Source organism: Coturnix japonica, chromosome 6, assembly GCF_001577835.2.
Source record: "Coturnix japonica isolate 7356 chromosome 6, Coturnix japonica 2.1, whole genome shotgun sequence".
NCBI classification, from domain to species: domain Eukaryota; kingdom Metazoa; phylum Chordata; class Aves; order Galliformes; family Phasianidae; genus Coturnix; species Coturnix japonica.
The window spans coordinates 24,757,116-24,771,852 of record NC_029521.1 but is presented as its reverse complement, the minus strand read 5'-3'; the positions used below and the strand labels follow the sequence as shown (position 1 = coordinate 24,771,852).

Genomic DNA, 14,737 nt, shown 5'->3' with positions numbered 1-14,737 from the left:
GAAGTGTTGTGCAGTGTCCAGCTTAGAGCAGAGCTGTCCTCATGGTTTTAGGCAGGCAGTGCCAGCAGCCTGTGCTGTTGCAACCTGAACTGGTGGTCTGCTGGGATCAGCTCTGAAATTCAGAGGCAGCAGTGTGTCTTTAAGCACAGTCTGAGATTGCCCTTGAACACAGATTTTCCCCTTAGGCGTTTCACTTCAGAATTTCCACAATAAAGCACATCACTAATGAGAATATTACATTACTTCCTGCCTGGGATTGAGCCCTTTCTGTGTTGGCTCCTTGTCTAGTTGCTGGTAAGGCCGGATCATTTTAGTGATGAAATTAGTTAATGTACATTTCAAGTAGGATTTCCAGGTAGATAGGAAAAACTCACTATCCAAAAAAAGTCTGAAGCTGTACAATCACCCAGCAAGAGTTTTCATATGAAAAATGCATCATCTTTTAAAATGATGGAGAGAATCACAGCTTTCTTTTCCTCAGTGAAATAGATGCTTGTGTGCTAAATGTGCTGGGATGTGCAGTAATACTGTCTGGACAGAAGGACAGGGAAGATAGCGTGGTGCTTCTTTCTTTGTAATAGCTTCTGCTGTGAGTTAAGAGCATTACAGTACAGACACAACATGGACCAGGGTTTCCAAAATTGCCAGTCTTGCATGTGCATGAATAATATTTGGTGCAGCTGTTCCCCAACTAGATGGCTTCCATGTGGAGCTTTCACAATGCTGTTTTGTGTATTTGTCCCTGTCTGTTTAGCACATTATGTTCTGATTCAAAGAATGTAAGTTCTCTGGGCCAAATGCTTTCATGCCTATCTATACAGAGCCTAACAGAGATCCTGACTCACAACTGGGGATCTTAGCTCTATTGTGATATAAATAATAAGCTTAACGCTTAATGAACTTGTGGGAGAAAGATATCGTTGTTAATTATCCAGTAGCCTTATCTCTTCAAACAAGATACAGTAAATCTCCCAGTAAATATCTGAAACTTCCAGCAAGGCTTGGGGCAGGGCTGAAATAGGGCAGAGCTGGCATACTTTATGTGTTGAAGAAGGCAGTTGGGAATAAATGAGAATCATCTTTTGCCTCACTGCCCTAAAAGTGGAGAAAAGAGCTTGTTTTAGAAACAACAGTGCATCAGAATGGAGAAAAAGCAAATTTGCGTTGTGCCTTTCTCTTCAAGATTCTCTTAATTCTTAATGTTCTTTTATACTCAGGACATAATTGTCCTTCTGGCCTGTAGGGAAAACATGCAAACTGAAGGGAAAGACTTGGCTATTTGCAGTCAAGCTATCTACAATGACATTTGGCTTAAAAGTATATTAAGCAACATCTAACACATGATTTTGAGCTCATTCTTGTGAAACATCTACAATTTCACACTGTATGTTAAAGCTACATAATATACATAGCTACTGTCTGAATATGTGGCACAGAAGTGGATAGGCCCTAAGTGGAAGACTCTGAGCCCAATTTTTCCTCAAGGATGCATGTTCATAGCAGCCATTCGCTTCAGTGGGTGCATTGGGGCACTTAGAGAAGGGTCAAAAATTTTGAGTTTGAACATATATTAACTGGATTTTAAGTGGAGTTTAAAATCCTGTATAAAATTTTGATTCTGAAGGGACTGATTTTTTGTGTATGTTCTGTAGCACGCAGATAGAATCATAGAATGTTTTGGGTTGGAAGGGACCTTTAGGACCATGTAGTTCCTCCCCCTGCTATAGGCATGGACACTTCCCACTAGACCAGGTTGCTTACAGCCCCATCCAGCTCAGTCTTCAATGCCTTCAGGGAATGGGCATCCACAACCTTGCTGGGCAGCCTGTTCCAGTGTCTCACCACCCTCACAGTAAAGTGTTTCTTGCCTATACCTAGTCTAAATCTACCCTATCCAAGTTTAAAGCCATTTCCCCTTGTTAAAATTCTTGGTTAAGATAAGAGACCAGAGATTCAGCTGAGGATATATGGAACTTGACAGGAGTAACTCTGTTCTTCTTTAATTTATTTATCGTGGAATCAAAACACTACAGTCACAACTGTGGACTGATTTCAATCACTGTGATTTAAATCACTGATTTTAATCATGGCTTAACTAAGAACCCAGGAAACTTTGATTAAAATAATTGATTGGAACCTTGTTTAAAGTTTATATATTTAATTATTTTCCTAAATAAAAAGCTAACTGCTAAGCATGAGGATACTCCATATCTTTAAACATTTACTTAAACTAATACAGCTCTGTATAAGGTAATCAAATACTTTAGCATCTGTTTTTGCTCATAATGACTGTTTTTGCTCATGATTTATGTCCAGATCTATTTGAATGGAAACTGACATTCAATTACAAGGTGTAAAAATAGCACTATGGGTTTATTTATTTCAGGAGCACCAGAAGTTAGATTCATATTGAGTGTAAATACTTTAAAATGCATTTTAATTTTTGAACTTCTGATTTGTCAAGGGTGAATTATAAAAACTGTTTACTTTGGATAACTGTGTACCTGGGGATTCTAAAAGGAGCAGACTCCATCATTCCTGGGTTTGTTCATAGATATGAAAATGAGAACAATTTTCTTCTCTGTGTTTTCAAATCCTCTTTGGGTTTTTAGTTTGCGTTTAAATTAAAGTGTAAAATTTTGATTGTGAATAAAATCCTGGATATTTGAATATCAGTATTGAATTTTCCCTATTTTAATCCCATAGCATTTACCAGAGAAGTGCTTTTCAAAAGGTAATTCCAAAGAGTAGTGGAAGAAGTGCAAGGAATTGCTCAGTAAAAATGGCTGTTGCATTTGGAGGCATTACTAGTAAGGAAAATACAACTACAGGAGGAAATCCCCAGACATAAAACTAATTTGGGAATTGTCACGTTCAGAAAGCTTAGGTAGTAAATCAGGAATCTGAGGTCACTGATTGTTGCTGTTTAGAGCTTAGTTTGCCATGGGTTACCAGGGCATAAAAGCCTTTCTAAAAGTTTCCATATCGGTGATTGTTCTGTTTGAGTTACTTGTTTTCCAAGAGTAACAATGGAATATTACTCAAAATAGTCTGCAAATAAAGAATCACAGCATGTTTTGTCTGTGGGCTGGGCTTAAAACAGTGAAGTTCATTTGCAGACTGTGCAATTCACTTGGCACTGTGAGTTGGAATTGTGAATTTAAATTCAGCTGGAATTTTCTGAGTACCGAATATGTGGTAAAGGAAATAACAGGTTAAGATTGGTCTCAGTCACCAGCTGCTGCTTTACATCTGCCTGAGGTTTATCATCAGAGTGGTTTTTATTAATGGGATACTGGGGCTGTTAAGCTTTAAAAAAAAACAAAACTTATTACCAGTCTTTTATGGACCAACCTCTTCTCTTATCTAGCTTGTAGCATGGCTGTCTCTTCTTCCTTTTTCCATCACACTTTGGTTTGCTGTTGAGAAACCTGTGAGAAAGACTAGGTTAAAGTGGCTGATGCTGAGGATGCATTATAGGAAAAGGCCAACTAGGTGGTACACTGCTTGCAGGGATAGTTTCTGAGAGTAAAGGGGGAAAAGGCCAATTGGGTTGGCTTCCATTAGGAATGAGGTGTAGCAAGAAGAGGAAAGAAGGACAATACAGGTTTCTGGGGTAGAAGAGTAAAAAAAAATGCTTACATCAGTAAAGTAGTTAAGAGTAAAGATTCTATTAATGTGATAATGTCATATTAGGAGAATGTTGAGGGCAAGCATTTATCCTTCCAAATCACTTTAAATTACATACAACTATGAAAATGCTCTTTACAGTAAGGATACATCCAAAATAACCACACAATGTTCTTCATATGAATGGTTTTAGTTAATATTTTCTTGTATGTTAGACAGTTTCTTAAACAGGCAAGTCAATCTCATGGTTAACAAGGACTTGTGTTGCAAGCAAATAGTGCCATTCTATGCTGTTGTGATTTCTTTCCATCTTTAATCAAATAAAGCCATTTTATTTTCTTAAGTATTTGTAAGTATTTGTTTTGAAAATATATTTTTTCCCCACTTGCCATTTATAATAAACAGTCAAAACTATATTCCACTTCCCATGGGAAATTCTGTTCCCTCCATTGTATGAACCCAGCCTCTTATTGTTATGTTATTCAGGAGCACAAGGCTGTTGGAATGATTTTATTTTGCCTTCAGCACATTTTGTCCTGACAAACATTGCCCATCCTTTACATTGGCAAAGAGGAAGGATCTGGCAGTGGATTTCACTGCAAAATGGAGTAAGGTACATAGATCCAAATCCTGGATGTAAAATTCCCAGTACTGTGTGGCCTTCTCTGACTTCCTGACCACAGCACTGCCCCAGCAATCAAATGGTTATGATTTAAACTTTGAAAGTGTTTAATATATTGTAAACAAAGTTGACAAAGTGAGTTTTTATTTCTAGCTTTGACAGAAATATGTCGATGAGTGAAAAAAGCCTGTGTGATATCAGTAATAAGTTCTATTTTTAAAAGGGATTTTCAGAAACATGACCTGATCTGTGGTTAAAAGAACAACTGAGAAAAACTTATGTGATCTTCCTGTGATTTCTTGACTTTCTCATTTTTCACTTCCAAGTCACTGTTCATCATAGCTTGATTTGTAGGTCCAGCTAAGTCTGACCATGTATTTCTGCAAGCTCAATGAAATCTTGTTGTTGATTTTCTTTTTAACAAAATGAAAGGTAGAACTCTGCTGATGCTGTCTTCATACAGCTGGTGTGTTGGTACTTTATAGAAGAGGGAGCAGTAACAAAGAGCATTACTCCTGTGACTCATAGGGATTAAGGCAGTTTCAGACTTCAGCTAGACAGGTGCTACCAATGACTGTCAGGATTGAAAAGGACTTTCTGGTGATTTAATTATACATCATTAAGGAAGGCTGCTGGTAGCTCCCTGCACAGAACAAAGCTGGTATGCTCATGTAACCTCATCCTGCATGTGATTTTGCATAATGATGTTCATTAGGACAAAAGTATGTAGGGATGACTTCCCTCTTGTGAGCTACACAGAGTGAGTAGAGAATGTGTGGTAAAGGTAGAGTTGCTACTAAATGTTCAAGGAATATCAGTGGGAGTGGTCAAAGTGCTATGCAGTGTGCTTAGGGTTAATGCAGCTCAATCAACTTTGAGCCCACTGCCTGTGCCACAATCCAGCAGAGCAGAGCTCTCTGCTATTGGCTGAGGGCAGGGGAGGGAGGCAGAGGAGAAAATCCACCGCTTAATTTAGGCAGTGACGAATGGGTTGCTGTGCAGGATGTTTCACTCCTGCATGCAGATGCTAAAAAGGGAAATGCGTTTTCTCAATGCAAGTTCACAAGCTAGGTGTCATGGGTGGCAGCTCACCCTGGATTGCATCTTCTAATGAGGCTGCTTAAAATGACTGAGGGGTGGAGGTCTTAATCATACATAATATTAGTGTCATGCTGCTTTCCCTTGTCCTGTCCCCTGACTTTTCCCTGCTTCTGGGCTGGTGGACTCCACATTGTTACAGCTATTTTGTCTTTTTTATTATCTGCTTTTGTATCTGGACACATCACATATGACACCCTTCTGAGCTATTTTATTCCAGAGCAGTAGTAGTTTTAAATATGTGAGGATGTTTCCTCAGATTGAATATGTCTAGTTGGAGTACAGGAAAGACACAACAGGTATGTTCATTGTGTCTGGCAGAGAGCTGTTCAGGAGGCTTTTGCTTTGCTGGAAAGTGATGCTGTCAGCTAATGCTCATATGACAGAGGGTGAATTCACATGTTCTACACTGTATCTTAGCAAGAGGGCATTGCATGTGGGGGCTACAAGGGAGGGAGTTGCAGCTGCTGGTGCCACTGGCAGCCACTGCACGTATCAGTATGTGTGTTACTTCATACTTCTTATGAGAATTAGTGCTGTGGACTGTCTGATCTTAAATATTCCTTAAGCTCAAGCAGAGTTCCATGTATTGTTTTTGTGGTATGCTTTTCTTTATGTCCTAAGTGCTCATTAATTCATTTTAAGCAGGACCCTGCACTTCCCTTCTCCTCAGCACTGTGTTGGCCCAGTTGGACAAGTAGCTGTGTAGTGGATGGCAGCAGGGAACAATGTGGGTTATATGGCTAAAAGAGCTGAGCCAAGCTAGGGGCTGCAAGGGCACAGTCTGATCAACCCAGTGTGAAGCCAGAGACAGAACCATGCTGGAAACCATTACACAAAATTCTGAGGGAAGGTTTTCAGATTTTTGTGTACAAGTTTGGCCTGGCATCTGGTTGTGGAACCTCACAGTTGTTTTACCTCACAGCCCTTTTGTTTGTGGCATAAGCTGGTTATAGGCCGATGCAGGTTGTGCCTAGTGTGATACTGAGATCCTGCCTGCATATGCTTTGTGCTGATGACATTCAGCCAAAGGCTTTAATATGCTTCATGCAGGCCTGGGGTCATAAATGGCTTTTATTTGTAGAATTTGGATGGATAAATGGTCTTTTCTTAGCCCAGCCCAGCTTTATTTGCACTCTATTTTAGGAGTCAATAATTGCTAGCTTCTCACACATAAACTGCTCTGTGAGAATTAAAATCAGGTTTAGTTAAAAGCCATTTCAACCTAATAAGACAGTACTGCACAATTTTCTTGCTTTGATTTTAGGCATTTGTTTCATGTGTCAGCAACTGGAAATAATGATATTCACTTACTTTTTCTGGGTTCCTTAAGGGACTTTGCAAGAGTAAGTAGATTTCTTTATTGCTATTGAATAGTGAAAGCAAATAGTCAGCCCCTGGTATCACACATGAATGTAGGAGTGGAAAGTCTGGCAACACCACCTCTGGCTTTCAAAAAGCAAATAAACAAGCAGACATAGTTCATAGATCCCTCTGTCTTCCATGTCACTGCTATTTGCACCAGTAAAGACTGATAACGGGCTGGGTAGGCCTAGTATAAGGCAGTTCTTATATTCTGACCACATCAGAAATTCCTTGGTTCCATATCTGTAAAATTCCAGCTTTGCAAAGCTTTCTTGGATAGAGCTGAAAAAAGCATGGAAAATACAGCAGATTTTTGGAGAGATTATTATACCAGGAGTGTATCACAGTTTGGCAAGTGTGTAGGTCAGGAATGTGGAAGCTGGCACAGCAGGGAGAGGCAGTCATACTAGGAAGCTGAGAAACAGGGGCTGTTTAAAGCTGCAGTTCAGCTTTAAACTGAGATTAGGGGGAAGTTCTTATTTATCATCACAAATTGTAGATAAATGGCACGTTTTCAAGCTGGAAGGAACCCCAAGAAATAACGTAGTATCCTCCCCAAAACCGTGGCAAGATTAGTGTAACAAAGGCACGCAGACAGATGTTTATTTTGCTTCCCCCTTAGCCTTGTGCTATAAACTTCAGAGCCTTGCATGCTGACCTGTTCTGGCCTTTGCTGTCAATATGTAGTCGCATGAAGCCTTGAGCCAGCATGTAAGAGCTGAGGGATCCATTACATGCTGTCAGTCCTTGTCATTGCATGATTTCAATTTGTAACATTTGTCCTCTAGAGCAAAGCCCTAGGATTAGACCGCCCCTGGTTGCTTTTCAAGTCCAAATCATACCATTGGTCCCTGATTTGCTCTTTGTTACAGGATATCATGGTGCTTGGACCCTCTCTCTTAAGGGACTTGAGATGAAGAGTATTGATAGAGAGACAATGGGCAAATAGCAACCTGAATGCATGAATGCCCATCATACGCTTAAGGCTCTCATTGCGCATTTTCCAGCAAACAAAAGTGAGGCCCTCAGTGTCAGAAGAAGTGATCCCTCTTCCTGTCAGTTGTGATAATCAGCTTAGACTCACCCTTTTGCAAGGAATGGTGTTACCTGGGCTGTAAAGTCATGAGGAGATGTATCCAGGCTGTATCTGTTCAGTCAGTTGGAACCAGTCTTGGTTTGTAGCTATTTTTTTGTGTTTCAGGTGTGTGGAGAGAAAGTTATAATCATGAAAGGAACGTTGATTTTGAGATAATAAAATACAGGAAAAGCTGTGTTCCAGGCTGCCTCCTCTGTGGCTTCCAAGCATGTCTCAGTTGATGGGCATTCCCTTTCTGCTTCACTGCTCTTGCAGGCCTTTCCTTCCTTCCATCCCCTGCGGCCAGGCATAGAAGCTCTAGCATAGTGCCTGCAGTTCAGTGCTGCTTCCCTCATCAGTCTCTTCAGATCTGACCAGGAAATCTCTGAGTATCTTTTATCTGAATGGAGAGGAATGGGAGCTCGGGGCTGAAGCAGCTTTCCGATGTGACGTGAGAGACTGTGGCATCCTCAGGGATGGAGGGCATTTGCTGGCTCTGGGCTTCAGGTTTGCTGTCTGCCTTCAAGTTGTCTTTCTGAATCACAGAGAAAACTGAGTCATGACTGCCAGGTAGAGCTAACATCCCTGAGTGAGAGTCCTTGTGCCTATTAAAGACTGTGAGAGCTGCTGTTTTCCACACCTGCTGGTGAATCACAATATGCCCTGTTGTTACAGCATTTAGTATGGTCATACTGCTGTCACCCTCACCTCAGTCCCTTGCTAAAAAACACATTCTGCCTGTTCCTCGGCTGGGATGTGTCACCACTCGCTGTTGGGGTGGACATGTGGGCTTTGCTGCCACCCAACGGGGAGTGCAGGGCTCCCTTCCCAGCATCACTGAAGCAGTCTGGATCTGAGAAAAACTGATTCCTCTAGAAAGTAGATATTCTTCTAAGTGGTGATTTATGATAACTATAGCAATTTCTGCATGGTTCATGAAGATCAACGAACCAGATAACTGACAGCAAATGCAATTGTTTGTTTATTTGCAGATTGTGCTGGCTGTGGAAGAGACATAAAAAATGGACAAGCATTGCTAGCTCTCGATAAGCAGTGGCACCTGGGCTGCTTTAAGTGCAAGGCCTGTGGGAAGGTCCTGACTGGGGAATACATCAGCAAGTAAGTAGCCTCTGCATCTCTCCTGCACTCCTGGCATGAGCTCTTGTTGCCAGAGGGAAATAGCTTCCAGCAAAGTTCACCCTTCAAAGTCCAGTTTTGATTACCTTTTCATATGCACCAAAATCTTTGCTCTCAATTAGAGCTAAGCTGGAAAGGGGAGGTATACTGGAAAGAACAACTGGAAGGCAGTGATAGTCTGTATTTAGCACCGGTACGGAAGGGATTATATCTCTACATTGCCATAAGGGGTTGAGGGAACTCCTACGTGTGTTTTCTGTGTTAGCTGGATACAGCTTTGTGCTATTTTACTTTTCAACTTTGATATGCTGAGGAAAAAGGTTGGAATCTGCCCACTGTTGGCTTTTGCTTGGGAGGGAGTAAATGTGATGATGTGATTGACCTGGAATTGTTTCTCAGCATAAAGAAGCAACTGCTTGCTCTCTTTGAATGCTACCATATTTCTTTGCTGAATGGTTTCCTCTCATCCCCATAGACAGAGTTCCACTGATTTCTCTGGAATTGTACCACCTATAGCTTTAGGTTGGAACAGGCTGCTCAGAGAGGTTGTGTTGCCCCATCCCTGGAGGCATGCAAGGCCAGGCTGGATGTGGCTCTGAGCAGCCTGATCTGGTGGTTGGAAACCCTGCCTGTGGCAGGGGGACTGAAACTAGGTGATCATTGTGGTCAACCCAGACCATGATTTAAATCTATGATTTAGAAAGCCTGTTCTTAAGAATGAAATTTACTTCAGTGGTTTGTGTTTTGTCTTTCTCAGGTGGAAACTTAAGGGATAGTTATAAATCACATGAGAATATGATTTATTTTTTAGTTCCTTCTTTAACTACAACATACGTCTTTTGAAATCTCTCCTATTTAGCTATTGCTGTTTGTAGGCATGCCAATGAAGACAAGGGAAGGAACTTAAGTCATGCTGTAACCTGTTTGTGGCTTATTCTTTGTGGTTTTCCTTTTTCAGAGATGGTGCTCCTTATTGTGAAAAGGACTATCAGGTTCTTTTTGGAGTCAAGTGTGAAGCATGTCACCAATTCATTACAGGGAAAGTACTAGAGGTAAGTACTTTGTAAACTGAAGTTTAAGATTTGGGCCATATCCCATTATGTCTTCACACAACCGCAAAGAATACAAAAACTTCTCCTAGGGAAGCTTTATTGTTGATTTTAGAGTAAAGGTACTCACTTTCAGAAATACTTTTATGTATCTTTTGTTGACTTTTAGTTGGAGACATCAGTGTTCTCTTTGCATCTGACCAAATCACTTTAGAGTTGTGTATCTTATGTTGTCAGTACTGTCTCCCATGGCTGTGACTAGTCCTTGTGAAGTGGAATCCTTGAACTATGCATGGATCTCTTTATATCATCACAAAAATGTTTAACAGGCAAAAATGCAGGGGTCTTTCCTTGTGCTATTATCACTGAGATAAGAGAAGCAAAGCTGCTGCCTCCTCTCCACATAGGATAGCATGCTCTGATGGAAAGAACCCATCCTGCAGGCTTAGGTCTGGAGACTGTATTGGCCTCCATCAGAGAAGTTTCAGTTTTGCTGTGGAGTGGTAACAGCTTGGCTTTCTAGTCTGGAGGTTTCAGAATATTAACCAGGCTGGTTACCCCCATCTGAAACTCTGAGAGCATGCAGACACCCAGTGCAGCTGTCACTACTTCCACTGAGGGGAAATACAGTTTTTCAGTTAGCCGTGCTCTGAGTCTACCTCCTTCACAACATGTACCTAATTCTTTTAGACTCACTTAGATAAATAATGAGAACACTCTGAGCTTTCCCTTGTGTAGAAAGGCTGCGTCTCTGGCTTTTATCTGGAGGTCTACTATCATCTGTTTATCTATTCCCATCTACTGATGAGTTTTTCAGTTTAGTATTATGAATTGGTGACAGTATAGTCAGAGTGGGAGGCACTGCTGGAGAGAGGTAATTAGATTTGTGAGACTGGGGAGCATAAAATAATTCTAAAATAACTTCAGATGCTATTCCTGCTGTTATTATATTACTCGGAACTTATCCAATCTGTTGCTCAAAGCAGCGCTGTCTACTTAGAAGCATGGAGATGAAAATAATAAAAAGGAAGATTGAATCTGTGGAGAGCTGTGAAGAAATGAGCTGGGTTTGGAGCCTTTCATGGAGTGGATGTGGAAATAGAAAAGTTGCATCCCTGTTATCTTTCTCTCTCTTACTCAGAAAGTAACCTAGCTTTCTGAAAGGATCTTGAGCTATATCCTTTCAGAGCTGAATCAGATGAAGGTGGGAAAAAATTAGTTTAACTGAACTAGGACTCATCATAACCTGTCCATCGTAACCTGCACTGAAGTTCAGGTTATCAGAGACTTCGTGTCCTATGCAGAGCCTTGATATGGTTGTTTGGGCCCAAAGTTGGTTTCTCTCCCTGTAGTTCTTTCTCTTCTGATGGCTGTTTTTTATAAGAAGGATAGACAACATTTTGCTGAAATGTGAGTAATGGAAGAGGCATCTAGTTTAATGTAAGGGCCAAAATTAGAGAAAACAAGTAAAGGATTTTCCATTTGACTTAGCCTCTGCAGAATCAGAATACATTCGTGAATTTGAAACAGGCCCTTTGATGTTACAAATATATGGAAATATCAATCATGTGATCATATTAAGTTGTGGTTCAAGGAGAAATTATAGTCTTACCATTTGTGGTGATAGTCACAGCACACAGAGACGCAGCCTATGATAATACAGTAGAGGGCAGCAGTAGTTCTCAGTATGCAAGGAAAACTATATGATAAAGCTTGTAGAAGTTGACTAACTCATATAACACAACTGTTTCCTGATTTGTTTACATGATGATTGAAGCTGACTGCTACGTGGCAGGTATAGACTGGGCAAAGTTCTTAGAGACTTTCACTAAAAAATTTAGTATTTTCTAGTCAAGAAGGCCATTTGAACACTGGTATTACTGTTAGCAGCATAGATAGTCTGTGAATACGGCTCTCCTGGTATCGACTGGAATGCAGATGCAGGAGAGACATTTAGGATTTTTATTTCATTAGGCTGCACTTGAAAAGTGTCTGTGTATTATCACAACGAATATGGTATCTGATGAGACATTGGTGTTGCAACTTTCTTTAGAGTACAGATACTTCAATACTTGAATATTTCAGGGTACCATTGCCAAGGCAGCGCAGATCAGCGTTATTCATTTGTTTTTTCCAGCAGAAACCTTTATTTGTGGAAAATTACTGATTTCCTTTTAAGGGCAGTGAAACACATTTATTATCGAACAACAGTGGCATAAAAGGCAGCCCTCACTATCATTACACCTTCCACTGTGCTATTGTTTTCATAGCTTCAAGGTTTGCCTATTGAAAGATGCCCATCTGATCCTAATCCTGCAAATCCATGTGTAGATGTGTGAACTTCTGCATGTATTTAGCTACTTTAAAGACAATGGCTTAAATCATTTTTGTCTAATGCATTTATCATACACAATATAATTATTGCTCTGGGGCTTAATTTAAAGTATGATAAATCACTAAGAAGCTTTCCATTGACTTCAGAGAACAGTGGATCATGTCTATACTCATGCATATCATTTGGGCATATCTAAAGTACTTTACAAGGCTCCTAAGTGGTTCCCAAGCTCTTTTTAGTTCTGTAGAAAGAAGATAACAAGGCAAGGCAAAAACAGGTGAATAACTTACATGAAATCAATCAGCCTGAAAATGAGAATCAGGTGTGCAGATTTTCACCAGTTTTCTTTCGTGAGGGTGGGGTTTTTGTAGTATTTTTGTTGTTGTTTTTTGCTGTAAATTTAGAGATCAAGATATATACATCTACTATATCCACTGTCAAATCCCATAACCATCTGGCTACTCTACCTATTTATTTTTCTAATGCCACTCGCTTGTTATTCATTAGCGAATATAAAACCATTTTGTGGTTTTTCCTGTCAATGCCTGTCAATGTTCCTGTTCTGGTGGGCTGTTTCCTGAGCCCTGCTGAAACTTGCATGCCACCTTGTAGGCAGTGGCATAATGCCATTTCAACAGATGGCTCTGAAAAGAGAAATGCCAGGGAACCAGAAGTCTCCTTTGACTTCACCCTGCGCGGTCAAGCTTTACGTATTTCAGTATGGTTATTTGTGCTGAACTTCCCTTTCCCTTATTAAAAAGAGATTGAGTATGTTTAAGAGGTTGCGTTTACCACAAAGGAAGCTTAATACTTCTAGGTGCTGTTGCTTTAATGTGCCAGAATTTAAAGATGTGTAATCTGTACTGCATGTAATTCAGAGATGCTAATTAGAAATTAATATAGAAACGAGAGAAAAGGCTGCTATGGCTGTATAAGGAAAGTGAATCCATATTTAAAGGCAAAGAATGTGAGCCAGGGGAGCCTGTATGTTTGTTTAAGTGTTGATTTCAGGGCTAGATTTAGAAGCTCACATGAAATCATTATCATTGTCTTACAAAGATCTGTGCCATACAGGTTGTAGTAGAGCAAGTCTTAAAACAAACATAGATGTGTTTTAATTCCATTTAGAAGTGTTAAATGAAAGGCAAACAAATTCTTCAGCTGAACTAAATGTTGAACAGGGCTGCTTTCTTAGCAGTTATCCAGGAGTATCGCAAAATGTGTCATTTACTGGGTTCTGGTTATTCAATCTGTTCTAGTAAATCAGGTCAGGGTGATTTAAAATGTTTAAGAGCTTTTATAAAGGAAGCAATGTAGAGCAAAGGCTGGTGTTGTGGTGGGTCTGAAAGGGTTCCATTTTGGTTGTGTGTTAAAGTAGTTATGAGAAAAATTGCTGAACAACATATTAGCACTCTGCTTTCATATCACCACACACCTTGTAGGCTTGGGAAAGAATTTGCTCTCGACTGTGGCTCCTAGTCAGTGCTATCACCTTCCCACAGCATAAAAATGCAGCAGCAGGAGGCTGCACAGCTCATAAGAAGAAGCAGAGGCACATAGTGCATGCCTTGTTAGTTCTGTGATTTACTCTGTGTTTAGTTTTACTGCTCTTAAAATAAATGGGAAAACATGAATGTATTGCCTATACATCCCCAGGTGCGTGCTGAGAAAGCAGCAGCAGCACGTGCTGCCACTGTTTGCTCTGCACTTGCTGCCTTAGGCAGCAAGTACATAAAGCAGAGCACAGGACTTTTGATGCTGGGACATACCTGATAAGAGGTCAGATAGGTTGGCTTGCAAGGCCCACTGTGCATTGATCAGACATTACAGTGTGAGTCTGAAGGTTTCTTTGAGCACACGGGAGAACAGCACCTTCCTGCATTAACCTGAACCAGAACACAGTCTCAGTGTAACTAAATATTTCTGACAAAACTAGACTAACACCCAAGGGGGCTGCATAAACTCCTCAGAAGCTGTGAAAGAACCATTTAATAACTTCCAGAGCCAGAGAACACCGGTTTCACACTCGGACACCTGTCCCTAAGGGGAAGAACGCTGGGAGCTCTATCAGCACTATGCAGTGACACACCAGTGATGAGAAACGGTCCTGCCCCTGCCTGGGCCGGGATCCTTCCCCTTTTCCTTCCCTCGCAGTGGGCTGGCCAAGCTCTGTCAGATCACACAGTGTGCAGCTGCTGGGGCTGGGGGCTGTCTGCCTCGCCTGGGGACCTGCTGGCAGAGGCTGTGGGAAGGCTGCTTGCAGTGAGGAGACATGGATTCACACTGAGCAGTACTCAGAAGGTAAATGTCTTCCTGTGAATCTCGGTTTGAATTAGGTTTTATTTTTGGGGAGGGGAGGCAGATTTGTGATGCGACTGAATAGCTTGTCAGTGCTATCAGAAGAGAACATTTGTAGTGTTATTCCT

The 14,737-nt window shown here is 40.8% G+C and overlaps 1 protein-coding gene across 24 annotated transcripts in view; it reads left to right on the top strand.

Annotated features, from left to right (window-relative positions):
* Positions 1-14,737, top strand: part of ABLIM1 (actin binding LIM protein 1) — a 166,941-nt gene that overhangs the window by 94,668 nt on the left and 57,536 nt on the right. For 22 of the 24 annotated variants that reach the window (XM_032445496.1, XM_015867364.2, XM_015867360.2 and 19 more), the window contains 2 exons: positions 8,783-8,909; positions 9,886-9,979. In XM_032445496.1, coding sequence (XP_032301387.1) covers positions 8,783-8,909; positions 9,886-9,979 — 221 coding nt within the window. Of the gene's footprint in view, positions 1-5,633; positions 5,650-8,782; positions 8,910-9,885; positions 9,980-14,432; positions 14,613-14,737 lie in introns of those variants that run through there. The other 2 variants (XM_015867365.2, XM_032445515.1) reach the window with 2 other exon arrangements.